General features: G+C 41.6%; 1 protein-coding gene across 1 annotated transcript in view; it reads right to left on the bottom strand.

The window, feature by feature from the left end:
• The window catches only part of CSTF3 (cleavage stimulation factor subunit 3), a 78,776-nt gene that overhangs the window by 2,505 nt on the left and 62,684 nt on the right, over positions 1-13,587 (bottom strand). Inside the window, exons 6-19 of the mRNA XM_090032786.1 lie at positions 13,323-13,389; positions 13,186-13,220; positions 12,953-13,079; positions 11,066-11,143; positions 10,683-10,845; positions 9,993-10,102; positions 9,371-9,487; positions 8,150-8,224; positions 7,607-7,750; positions 7,419-7,521; positions 5,766-5,835; positions 2,469-2,664; positions 1,372-1,525; positions 222-316 (exon numbers count right to left, since the gene is read on the bottom strand). Of these exons, the coding sequence (XP_089888912.1) occupies positions 222-316; positions 1,372-1,525; positions 2,469-2,664; positions 5,766-5,835; positions 7,419-7,521; positions 7,607-7,750; positions 8,150-8,224; positions 9,371-9,487; positions 9,993-10,102; positions 10,683-10,845; positions 11,066-11,143; positions 12,953-13,079; positions 13,186-13,220; positions 13,323-13,389 (1,534 nt within the window). The remainder of the gene's footprint in view (positions 1-221; positions 317-1,371; positions 1,526-2,468; positions 2,665-5,765; positions 5,836-7,418; positions 7,522-7,606; positions 7,751-8,149; positions 8,225-9,370; positions 9,488-9,992; positions 10,103-10,682; positions 10,846-11,065; positions 11,144-12,952; positions 13,080-13,185; positions 13,221-13,322; positions 13,390-13,587) is intronic.

The raw sequence follows: 13,587 nt of genomic DNA, 5'->3' as shown, positions 1-13,587 counted from the left end.
AGTCATCAGCTGCAGGCTTTCCTGTTGCACTGCACCATGGACTTCCATACTGCACACCACCCCTGAGGACAGGTGTGAGTAATGGAAGCTGAACCAAGCAGGGGCCACAGTTTAACCCCACGCATATGCCATGAGGGCAGCCAAACCCACTTTATGAAACAAATTATTTTTATCTGTTACTTTTGTAAGCCTTCAGAATCTATTAAATCATTGTAACAAACCTGAAAACAAACAGGAGGTGGAAGGAGTTTCATTAAAACTACAGCAGCTGGTGGGACTGGGAAGACGCCGCCTGGCACAGGATGTAAACCTGGAGCTAATGGGGGACAGAACACTAATCAGTTGTGTGTAAACAGTGGAGCAAGCAATTCCACCTGAACAACCTTTGCATCAACACAAATGACTAGTACATGTCAACAAATGACCAGTAATGTCAACAGCACTTGTGTCTTATTTTCTTTGTCTAATGCAGCAGCCAGTAACCTTTTCTAGCTGTGGGCCAGAACAGCCTGGTTCCAAGTTGATGTGGACTGCATACCTTCTGCAGCATGGCAGCTTTTCCTGCACCTGTGCCCATGCCATCAGGGCTTCTCCCAGCCCCTTGCTCCTCACTAGGGCACAAGTGCAGCTTCCAGGCGGTGGGGAGCTGTGTGGCCTGGTATCTGCAGCCATTTCTGTACCACATCAGAGATGGTGGGAGGGGGGGACAGGCAAAGAAGTGGCAGCTGTGTGGATGCAGCTTCCAGCTGCCTGGGCTCACTCAGCACAGCTTCCCACTGGCTGCACCTGCACCACAGCTGGTGAAGCATGGAAGGGGGAAGAGGAGGACGCAGCAGTGGCTCAGAAATTGATTAGCCCTGGTATGGGTGGAGGGGGAATGGACAAAGCCATTGGGCTCTCTGGGCTGGATCCAGTGACTGCACAGGCCAGATATTGCTGACCCCTGGTCTACAGAGTTGAACACCTAAAACAATCTACAGGAGCTGAGTACAGCTAGCAAGAGTCTCAGGCCATATCTTAACGCGGTCCCCATTTTCAGCAAAATACTTGAGTAGATGCCTAAATTTTGATATAGAAAAGTAGGGCTGGAAGGGATATAATTCAACTTCCTGCCTGAGGCAGGACCATCCCTATCCAAACTGGGCAAACATATACCTTTACACTGTTTCATAGTTCCAATGGGATTTAAACATTTAAGTGTCCAGAAATTAGACACAAGCTAAAGTGCTTTGCTGAATAAGGATAGTCTCTGACTAGTCCCATTAATCACAAATGAAAGGGCTCAATGCAAATTAAGAGGCTGTTTCTGGCCAATGAATAGAGTGTATGATGTGGTATCTTTAACCCAATCAGAACTAAACTTGAACTTACGTGCTAAGTGTCTTGGCTGAAATGGAATCATCTGCTGCGTGTCTGGTTTGGGATATTCAGGTTTTCTGTCCACTTCATCTTTTAGAACAGGCGCTATGGAAGGAGCCACTACTGGGTCTGGAATTATGGCTGCTAGTTTGGCACGTGAGACATCCTGAAAATACAAATCAGGGAGCACTGAACTTGGTAATATCACAATCCAGTCATAACAAAGTGTCACTATAGATGGCCTGGTGTCATCAGCTGAAACTTAGCCCTATTCCTTGCACAGCACAAGAATGGCTTTAAGGGGGATACCTTTATTGGACCAATTATGGAGTTGGAATAAAGTTAGACAAGCTTTCAACTGCAAGACATTCTTTTTTCAAGGAAGGCAGGCACAGTACAAACATTTAGGGTTTGTCCACACACAAGCTGCACTAGTTTAACTCCGTGCAAAACCAGATTTAAATAGATTTGGTTTAAACTGGTGCAGGCTGAGTGGCAAAGCTGTTATGGCAGCCTCTCAGCCAAAAGCTGAAATACTAGTTAAAGCACAGAAGGAAAGGCAGTGCAGGGTGGCACCTTAGTTCAGAGGCGTAAGCTTTCATAGGCAGTAGCCTATTTCATCAGATGCTAAAGCAGGCATGTGTGTTAGTCATGTCCTTACCCTCCAACCCCACCTCTCTTAGAGTCTGACAGTTAGATAAAGGACAGGGAGCAGCTGGCTGGTTCCACTCTTGGTTGGCAACCCAATTTCAACGAAAGGCCCAAGAAACAGACTGTGAGCTAAATTTACCCCTTGTTTAACCAGAGTGAAGTTAATCCAGGGATGAATTTGTCCCAAGTACGTCTCACTATGTACTAAACCAGCTGGATATTAAAAAGATCCCATGGAAGCAACAGCCCAATATTGCTTACATTGAAATGCAGTAGTAAAAAAAAAAAAAAGTGGTAAAAAAAAAATCCACTCAGAGCCATCTTCAAAATGTAGAATAAAAATGCTGATAAGTGTTCCAGGCTTGGGGTTGTGTGGTATTAGTCATGGAACATACCATCAGTTAAGTGCAAGGCAAAGCGAAGAATTGTGACAAAATTAAATGTTCTCAGCCACCTACCTTGTAACCCAGAGCTTTAAGTTCACTTGCAGAACAAGGGTATAAATCCATGAACTTGTATCTATCTACCAGCAGAGCAGTTTCTTTGCCCTCGTATTCTTCTTTAAATGCTGTAAACCGCCGTTTTTCTACTTTAAGAATGCTAGCTAGATCACCAATGTTACTTTCAAAAGCTAAAAACCGGGCCCAGATTTCTCTGGAAGAGAAAATAAGTAAATGATTGCTTAGGAAGAAAGCTATGCTGAATCCATCCCAGCATAGAGATACCCAGATGTCAAGTACCAATAGCTGGGATCTAGAAGCACAAACATTCCCATTTAAGATGTCCTTTATTCAAGTGCATGTTCAATTTTGATTCATGACAAAATAAATACCACTACTTTTACCTTCCTAATAATTTCTCACATTTTGATGGCACCTTTCATTCTGAAAAATCTTAAAACACCTGACAAACTATGTGCCCCGGACCACTGCAGTGAACTGGTGGGTGGCAAAGAAGACAAGCAGGTTAACCAGGGGTGCAGGGTTCTGCACAATGACAGAAAAGAGGAGGGAGAGGGGAATTTTAGCTTTTAAATATTAGAATAAATCCCCACTTCTACTGAAGGGGCAGTGATTTTCAGCATTCAGTAGGGAGCACTGGATCTCTGTTTACTTGCCTGACCTACCCCACCCCAACAAATTTCCTTTTAGCCACAATGCAAGGTGCCATTCAGTACAGAAAGAAGTGTACTCTACATTTTTAGCCTGACACTTTGGTGTGAAAACAATATACCAGAATGCACTCTCTCAATGCACAGGAGGGAAATGCCATGCAATTTCACACAGCTTTAAAAAAATTAAAAAAATTAAATTATAACTAAGCTGTGCAGAAACTCTCATGTGGCTTCATTACAAGAGCTCTGAGTACACATGTCTAAACTTAATTCAACTTTCATTGCAACTTCACAGCCCATTTTTGAGGATTAGTCTCAAATTGCACTTTATTTTCTCCTCTAAAATAGAGATGCAAATGCTTACCAGATAACTGGAAGCAACAACTGTCAGTCCCTGAGTAAGCAGAACAATATAACGTGACTACCGAGTTTCAGGATGCCTGGGGTTTCAAGATTACAAGAGATGGGCAATTTTTTGGTCCATAGGTCCAAGTACAGTGTTTTGGTGAGCTGCTGTGGGCCAGATCAGCACTCCCCGCCCATCCTGGCCCACAACAGCTCACCAAAACTCCCTAAGTGGTAGATTACTAGATGGGTCCAGCACTCACTGCATGGGCAGGCACGTAGGGTTTCCATGGACAGTGACCTGGCTGTAACTGCCCCATAATCCCAGCCTCACCCTGCTTGACCACTCCCCTCCCGCCCACAGCCCCATCCCATCTGCCTGGTGAGCACACCTTGCCATACATGGAGACCCCACCTGCCCGCTTGGTCCAGCATCCTGAGCGGTGGGTGCAGGGCAGATGGTGCCCAGGCAGTGGTGATGACACTGGCAGCAGCAGCTGGAAGGAGCCACCACCTCTGGAGCTGCCAGGAAGCAGCCCAGCTGCTGCACCACCCCAGCTTCACTGTACATCTAGGGGCAGCGCAAGTGGCCACATGTGCCACAGCCTGAACTGCCTCAACGAACATGGGTTCACTGAAGGCAGGTCCTGCCTGACTAACCTTGTTTCCTTTTATGATCAGGTCACAAAGTCCTTGGATGCGGGCATTGAGGTGGATGTTGTCTACCTGGACTTCAAGAAGGCCTTTGACACTGTTTCTCACCCCACGCTCATAAAACAACTAGGTGACTGCAGCACTGATGCCTACACAGCCAGATGGGTGGCAAATTGGCTCAATGGCTGCACCCAGAAAGTGGTGGTGGATGGGTCATTTTCGTCCTGGAGGGATGTGAGCAGTGGAGTTCCCCAGGGCTTGGTCCTTGGGCCTGTGCTATTCAACATCTTTATCAGCAGCTTGGATGTGGGCGTGGAAAGCACGCTGTCCAAATTCACTGATGATACAAAGATGTGGGGCAAGGTGGGCACACTGGAGGGGAGGGACAGAACCCAGCTAGATCTAGACAGGTTATGGAGGTGGGCAGATGAGAATAGGATGGAATTCAAAGCAGACAAGTCCAGGGTGCTAGATCTAGGGAGACGGAACCTGCAACACACCTACAGGCTGGGGAACACCCTTCTCAACAACACAGTGGCTGAAAGGGATCTTAGAGGCATCGTTGACTCCAGGATGAACATGAGTCGCCAATGCAAGGAAGCAGACAGTAAGGCTAACCGCACCTTGTTGTGTGTCTATAGGTGCATCTCAAGCAGGTCCAGGGAGGTGATTCTTCCCCTCTATGCGGCACTGGTCAGGCCACAGCTGGAGTACTGCATCTAGTTCTGGGTGCCACACTTCAAGGGGGATGTGGCCAGCCTTGAGAGGGTCCAGAGGAGGGCACTCGCATGGTCGGGGGTAGCAGGCCAGGCCCTACGAAGATAGACTAAAGGGCCTGAATCTATTCAGCCTCCACAAGAGAAGATTGAGAGGGGATCTGGTGCCTGTCTATAAACTCACCGGGGGGACCAGCAGAAAATAGATGAGGCTCTGTTACCCTGGGCACCACCTGGGATAACAAGGAATAATGGCCACAAATTGAGTGAGAGCAGGTTCAGGCTTGATATCAGGAGGCATTACTTTATAGTTAGGGCTGCCAGGCTCTTAAATGGGCTCCCAACGGAAGTGGTGCTCTCCCCTACCTTAGGGGTCTTCAAGAGGAGGTTGGAGAGATATCTGGCTGGGGTATTATGATCCCAGCACTCTTTCCTGCTCAAGGCATGGGGTTGGACTTGATGATCTGTTCAGGTCCCTTCAGACCCTAGAAACTATGAAGGAGTAGAAATGTGGCTGCTAGTGTGGTCTGGGAGCAGAAGTGTCTACAAGCTCTTCTATGGCTCTTTCACTTTGCGATTATTTCTCTCCTTTTTTCTGTCCTTATCAATCCATAACAATCCTTTTCTATCAGTTCCCAACTCACCTTCTCTTCCCTGAAGTGTCTGTGTTCATGTCCCCCAGAGCATCAGGGAGCACTGTGATGAGCAGTGCCATCCGCCAGAAAGTACTGAACATTTTAGGGGAACACTGGACAAATTTCACTCTGAGCAAGTCTTAATGCTCTTAGCATGGTTACTTTAGACAGGATTAAGAGGAAAAGAACATCTGCCTCAAACTTTACCTGTTTCTGTTCTTCAGGTTAACCCTTGATGCCTATAATAGGGGTTTTTTTAAGATAACAAAACAAATATTTTGGCAAACTTACCCAGATTTCTCAGGCGGAAGGCTTCCTGAGGTTAACACACGTTCAAACAAAACTCTTGTGTTATTGTCCTCTTCAAAACACAAACAAGGAAAAGAAAAACCAAAAATCAATTAAAAAATTAAACCATAAAGCTGGTTTCAAATCTATTTCTCTTCAAAGAAATGTGTAACTCAAGTAAAAAGCTTTGTACACTGTGGCGATTCTTTGATTTTATTTTCATCTTTGCTAAATAGGATGAAATAAACCTAAAAATGCATCCAAACTGCAGCCTAGAAAGCCAGTCCTACTGGTGCACTAACAGGCAATGCTTGTGGCCTCCTCTGTAGCTCTCAGTATTCTCCAGGTACCCAGCTGACAAGAAGTATGTCAGTTCTGCAGTAACATATTAATACTATTATAACCTGGTTAGTAACTGGGTTCTTCAGTGTATGGACAGTTTGGTTTAACAGAAAGCTGCTAGAAAAATAGAGGAGGAAATAGGACAGTGGCTCAAGACACCCCTCCACTTGCCAACAAAATACAGGTCAATAATATAGGCTTTGATTTTCTACCTCTAGTGAAGTTTTATCAAAACAGTTTCAGACAGGAGGGTCCAAAGACAGGGAAAACAGACAAATACCCCAAACTGGAGCAATCTAGGATGACTTGCCTTCCTACAGTCCCTACCAAGGGAAAATAAACCCATACAAGAGATAGATATGTGTGTAGACTTATTGTTTTTGGCTTGTGAAGACTGCCTTGTTCACCATATCACCATTGCCACAAGTCCTGAAGACAAGAGCTACAGACAACAAAGCAACCCATGGGATAAGCATGATGGATGCAGAGAGTACAGTCCCCAAGAGCCACAATCATGAAAAAAGGAGACTCGGACAGCAGAATGGTGGAATTTGACTCCTGCAGAGCGCACTCTAAGACCAGAGCAGTAAAAAGTGCAGTTAAGTCTTTTTATCCATTTCACTACATCTGCTATCAACTATGCAAAACACCTTGGAAACTGGCTCAGCAGAGCTCTGCTGCCAGCTCCACAGAAGTTGCACTGACAGCCTTTCCTCCTTTTCCTATGACTCATGCATGGGCTCGTCTTCCTGCACCATTCTGTGCTCTTCCTTTCATCACTGGGGCCTTTGACGACTGTGGCCCTACACCAGACACAGTAAACTTGCAGCTGCTAGTTCATTCATAATACTGACCTGAATTATGTTTTTCACACTTGTTTTTGGGAAATGAATTTAATCCAGACAAGTAAAGGTCAATGAACCCTGGAAGAATTCTGCATTGATCCACATGGAAAGATCAGTCCATGACTACTTAAGAGAACTTCTGCAGCACCAGCTGTAAATGCCTGCAAAGTTATACTCAAAATGTTTTGCACAGTTGACAACAGATCCAGTGACACTGCCACAGTGAAAGCACATTGATGATTTCAGAAGCCTACTTTGTTTAGTAATAAAACTGAATGTCTGTTCCTGTCTGGAAATTTATGGGGCCCAAAAAAATAAAAATTTCTCAAATCACAGATTATATGAAGAAGATTTATTGTTCTCCAGGAAAGAATTAAAATCAACATGCAAAGAACTTGGTCTGAAGTCAAACTCACAGAAAACGGAGATTAATGTTTCATTTGCAACTTTCTCAATTCCCAAAGCTTACCATTAAGGTGAGACAGATAGTCAATATATGCCAATACATATTCTGGAATGTCTCCATATTTTTTCAGCCCCAATTCAAAAATCTTAAAGGCCACTGACTTGTCCTGCAAACATTAAAATACCACTATTAGCTTAAAAAAGACCATACAAATGTTAACTTTCTTCTCAAACTATGCATAATTCAAGTACCTTACTACAGTAATACTCCATCAATGCTGCTGTAACATAGACATGATGGCGAGTACGGGCATCCTCTCTAGCTTTCTTGAATATCATTCTTCCAGATTTGATACCTTCTGCTCGCCTTGCAAACTTCATGTACTGGATGTACACCTAAAATGCAAACAGCAATACTTCTCACACAACAGAAAAGTATCAAGATACAAGATTCTTTGGATACATCTATAACCCTCTCCTCCCACAAAATACAATAAAATAATCCATAAAAGAAACATGCAAACAAGGCAAGAACTATAGAAGATTGTGAAACATACACAGTGCCACAGGCTTTCTCTACCAATTTATTTTTAAATTGGATCCCAAGGCTCATTTCTAAATTACAAAGATAATCAATATCAAAGTTTTTGAGGCAAGCAAGATGAATATGAGTTTACACAAGCTGGAACCATCAGTGAATTATAAAAGTCTACTTAAATCACTCGCTGTTACTAAAAATGCATCAAGACCAACATTAATTGATCTGTGGAAAGCCTGAATAATACTGAATCATACCAAAGTGGGGTCAATATCTTCAATGGCCAAGAGCCGGTTATATATGCTGTGTACCTTCTCATATTTCATTCGACTCTGAGGGAATACAAAGGAAACTTGTTTCATGATATGGAAGAATTTTTTAAAACAAATCACACCTGCAAGGTATTTTATACTTTCTATTACAAATAAACACCTAAGAAAAAGAAATTAGAACATACATTTTTATTATTTCTGCATTTGCTCACTTTGTGCCTATAATTGGTTTGTAGTGTTCATTTGTACTTCTTGTGCATTAGCATGGTGATACGACATCCCCAAAAAACAATGCAAATTTTTGTTTTTCTTTATTTTTAAGGAACAGTAACAGAGTTCAGAACCCACCGACTATTTCTGAGTTTGGAACCCTGAGACTGTCTCCTTTACCCAGGACAAAGCCAACAGGCAGGACAGCCAAGGAAACCCTTTCCTCACTCTAGTGCTTATGGGTTTCTAGTTGTCCCTTCTGCCCATGGCACCGGGTTGTCTTAAATGAAAGCTGGACAGTCAATACATTCAGGATGCAAAAGTTGTTCCTGGCAAGGCAGGAGGGATCATTTCTTTTGTGTTGAGATTTGCTTGCAAAAAGACCCCAAGGCCCCAGTAGGATGATGTTTTTCTCATACTGGTATGAGTAAGTGGCCACAATACAACCTGGTTTACCTTATCAGTAATTCACGGGCCTTATCTGTGACTATTTGTGGATAGGGCAGGGCCCCATCTTCAACAGTTAATGTGCAAGGCTGGTTATCACTTATTACTGAGTCAATGTAATAAAGCTATAGGGTTAACTAGGCAAATTCCTCAATATACCTGAGGGAGGAGAGGGGATGTGATCTCTTTCATTCTGCCATCCTAGCCATGGTCACAGGAACATTAAGCCTCACAACACTTAGGTAAGATTAAGATACAAGAAAAGAAGCTGAGATTTTTGGAAGTCTGCCTCTAGGATAGGCTTCCAATGTCCTACTTCTTTGCAAAATATATTCAGTTTTTAAGTGGAAAGACGGAAAAATCTGAACATATTTTTTTCCATAACCGTTTTTTTAGCCTAAAAAGTTCTAATAGAGGAGAAAAAGGTTGGCAAGACTAATATTTTCCTTATACAGTAGTTTTGGATATGAAATGCTTTTCAATAAATTTTAGAGAGAAGGCATCTTGTCCCATGGAAGCCTGTGTCCATATGAAAGTCTTTTTACTCACCTCTTCATAGTCTGCATAGGCAAAGTAAAGAAGCATGTTCTTCTTTAGTAAAGTGCTGATTGCTCTTTCATAAATATTAGCAGCCTCATCGCTGAACAGTTTAGCATTGTTCATGTCCTGCAATAAACATCATAACAAGCCACTTAATACTTAATGAAACTGTAGGAAAAAAATGCAAGCCCTGCTCATGCGGTAACTCATGCCTATAAACTACTACATACATGAATAGATCTACTGAATTTAGATGGAGTATTCACACACAGATTCACATGTTCATAAATATTTGAATGATCAGGACCTGGCAATTCACTTTATAGTACTCACCTATCTATCTTCCATAAAATACTGATATTTTTACTATACAAAACATTCCATGCTAATGCTATAGTTAAGTTCTGTAACTCTTAAGTTTCCTAAGTGCAATTTTTTTATTCCTTGACATCCACATTATTCAACAATATTTAAAATTCTGAAGGCTACATATTTTAAGATGCTAATATATACTGTCCTTTTTGGTTCCCAATTACTCAGGAAGAATTAACAGCATTATATCATCACATCAAACAAATTAAATGGAACAGGAAAAAAAAAAAAGGAAGAAAGCTTTGCACTAGACTCTTACCCCTTTCTCAGCTAGCAGTTTACTGGATTGCTCAAGATACTGTGCAGCTTCATACCAGATATCGGGATGATGCCCCAAGACCAAAAGACATTGTTCGTAAGCGAACATAACTAGGGAAAAAAAATTTAAGTGATAAGTCTTCCTAGCAAAAGGAGTTTTATAATTGTATAAAAGTTACTAATACTGTTTTAAGTTACACATTTATCTAGCAAAGTATCACACAATAATACAGACACAACTAATTCTAAAAGGGAACAAAACGGAGAAGGCACAACTAGCAATATGTTTTGCCTGCATACAGCCTGCAGGAAAAAAGCAGACCCAACCACACTCCCTCACAGAGGAGGAGGTGAAGAGCCCTAGAGGCTGAAGGATCTGTATCTGACTTCTTCCACAAGGAAGAGTGCCAGCCTTTCAAAGGAAGGTCACCAGCACATGGCTATTACTATTAGAGGATAGAGGAAACCAATGTACCAGCTGTAGCTCAGCCAGAACTTTAGAGGCAAAATAAAGAACAGTTCTGAAAATGCATATAGTCCAAGAACATGAAGAAAAAAACACATGATTTGATACCAACTTCTTGTATAGCAGAACACTGAGTATGAACTTTATTGCTTCAACTGAAAGTCATCCTTGTCTCAAAAGTGCTACAGAGCATCAAGTATTGACCTTATTATCTAATCATGTTACCTCTTTTTGTTATGAGAGTTTGGTCTTCTGTACGCAGAGGATTACTTTTTTCCCACTGGATGTATTTTTTCCACATGTCAACCTGCTGAGCTTCCTGCGGAGTATTTTGTGGGGGGACGGAGGGAGCATTACGATCAAGACCTTTCATAACAGTTTCATATTCCTGAAGAAGAAAAGGTATCAATGTTTTAAATCAAAGACAGAAATATACACTCTTGAAGAGATCCCTTTTATTTAATCCTTTAGGTTGTTACCCTGTTTTGTCAATAGCAATTTTGTGAGCCTTGCACACTAACTGTACTTGAAAATCTTAACTAAGCTAAATTCAATCTGGCTTCTACAGAATTAGGTAGCATAAAGATGAAGTAAACAGGAGTCCATACCTTAGCCACCCGTCTAGCATTCATATAATCTCTACTCCGATCTTCAATCATTTTCTTAGCTAAGTGAATATTGATTCCCTAGGGAGAAAAAGTGAACAGCAATTAACAATACACCATTCCAGAAGGACCTAAAAATTATTAAATCATAGTTCAGAGAAAGAAGCCTGACACGGATGGTAGCAAGAGCAAACAAAAATTTAGAGCATTTTAACTGTAGCAGCAAATCATCAAGAAACTTCAGAACTGAAATCAGCACAGGCTGTGTTGAAGTAATCATAACAAAAATCTCTTGACATTTGAAGGACTATGTCTATCCACTTGATAGCAATCTGCTCTGTGTCATAATTTGCTTAACATGTAAAAAGTGACTTTGGATTTGGATGGAATACTTGACCTTTATTTTATTACAACTGGTCGGGGTGATCTGAGAACCTCACCAGTGCTTGTGTACTCTGCAGTGAGTCTGTTAGCCAGAATGGGCTCAGTTAGAAGGAAGGTTTGAGAATAAACATGGTCTGGACTTATGTGGCTTTGGCAATCATTCCTCACATTAGTGGAAATCTGTAGAGGAGGGATTTACTTCCACTAAAGGAGGAAGATGTGCTCATGCCTCTTCTGGAATAGAAGCTGGGACAATTGGTGTCCCAAGGTCTCTTCTGCATTGATAGATAATTAGCTTGGTGACAGATTTTTGTAGTGGTATCATCTTGTGACTGGTGGCAGGCTACCTGCTTACCATGTGTGTAAAGTGGCTCCTGGCTCCCAACGATGACTCTGATTCCACAGCTTGATTGTTTTCTGCAGAGGGAGGAGAGTGGGTGCCCTTTTCCTATTTATACAGTGTACGGTTGATATGCTGTCTGCTACTACCTGCACTACTGTGATCTGCAAGATGGGGAAAATACCATTCACGAGTCAAGCAGCTCTGAGCACCGAGGACCATCTTGTGTTTGCAGATTATCCAGATGAGTTCTTAACTTTCCTTCTGTTGTGTCAATGATCATCTTACAAAGTGACACAAACTTTACACAGCCACCAATTCAGTACTCTAAATTCAGTGAAGTGGTACTATGAGTTTTTTGCATATCAAATGACTTGTAGAAAAGTAGATTAGATTAACTTTTGCCAAAGTTGTAGCGGCCTCTGATGAAATCTCACAAGTGGCATCTTACATAAACATGTAGTTTAAGCTTCAACTGGTTGATTTTTAAAACACCTCTACTGTTGGTTTTTGGAAGAATTCAATAGCCCAAATAAATAAATACGCCCTCTGCAGTCACTTGGCCCTCTTTCCGAATTCCCAACAGTTGTCTGCCAAGAGATCCAATGCATCCTGGCTGCCACAACTAGGTACTAAGTATCCATTTCAGATTCATCACTATCAGTGGCAATGGCCTTTCTGCTACCATCCACCCCTCCTGGGTAGCACCTCTCAACTTTTCTCTACCATCCAGCGAGAGCCTAAATAGTTTTTGATATCGGAGAGGGTGACTGCTACTTTGCAATGATGGCACAGGACTTTTCGGTTCTAATGCAGAACCGAAAAACGGCTAATAAAGTCTTTTGGATGAAACTTCTTGGGGTCCATGTCTTTTGGCATCCCCTTGGTGGATATAAACATCATGGCAAAGTGAATGAGCAAAGGAAACATGTTTTCTACTACAAAAAATCTGCAAGTGAAGAAATATAAAAGTACCCCTAATCAGCTAACATGCTGTGCATTTACAATATTTGCAAGCATGCACAAAGAGCTCAATATTGCACATAGAAAACATGAGCTTTCAGTATTGATTTCCTGGTGCACATACATTTAAGACAGGTACAATACTGAGTCCATGTTTTAAGACCAGACTTTCTAAACAAAACAAGTTTTACTTTTTTAATTACCTCTTCATATTTGCTATAGTCTCTCCAGAGTTGTTCTATGTTGATCATTGGATTCACACAACCTCGCTGGTAAACCCTACGAACAGCTGTTATCCTCTGATTTTCTGCATAAGATCCTACAGCTTCTCTAAATAGTGAGGTGAGACATTAACATGTCAGCAGTTACAGACTGCAACCTGTACAAACATCAATGTTACATAAATTGACTTAAAAAATACTTTAAAAATACTTACACGCCTTTTAAAAAATTGATGTAATCCACCCAGATCTATGTAAAAATATATAAGCAAAATCAAGAATCATTTTTGCATTTTATTTGTTAGTATATTAAAATGTTAGAAATACGTTTTGCTTAGATGATAAAATATACCTGATATGACATGATTTCCATGCCAATTTTATCCAGAGCAAAATCATATGCCTGAGCCATTTTCTCTCTGGGGAAAAAAGTACAATATTGAAAACACTGAATACTAGGTTTCAACCATTTTACTAAATACTTTTGAAATATTCCTTTGAGCAACAAATTTTAAATAAACAGTAAGAAATATTTGCAGAAAACAGTAGCTGGCCTAATGGATCAGTGACTGTGCCTGGGGCCTTTTCTACTTAGGTAACAGGAGATCAGATATGCC

Source organism: Crocodylus siamensis, chromosome 2 (assembly GCF_052110815.1).
Source record: "Crocodylus siamensis isolate JL-2025a chromosome 2, ASM5211081v1, whole genome shotgun sequence".
In the NCBI taxonomy this organism is placed as follows: Eukaryota; Metazoa; Chordata; order Crocodylia; family Crocodylidae; genus Crocodylus; species Crocodylus siamensis.
This window is presented reverse-complemented; position numbering and strand designations above follow the sequence as displayed.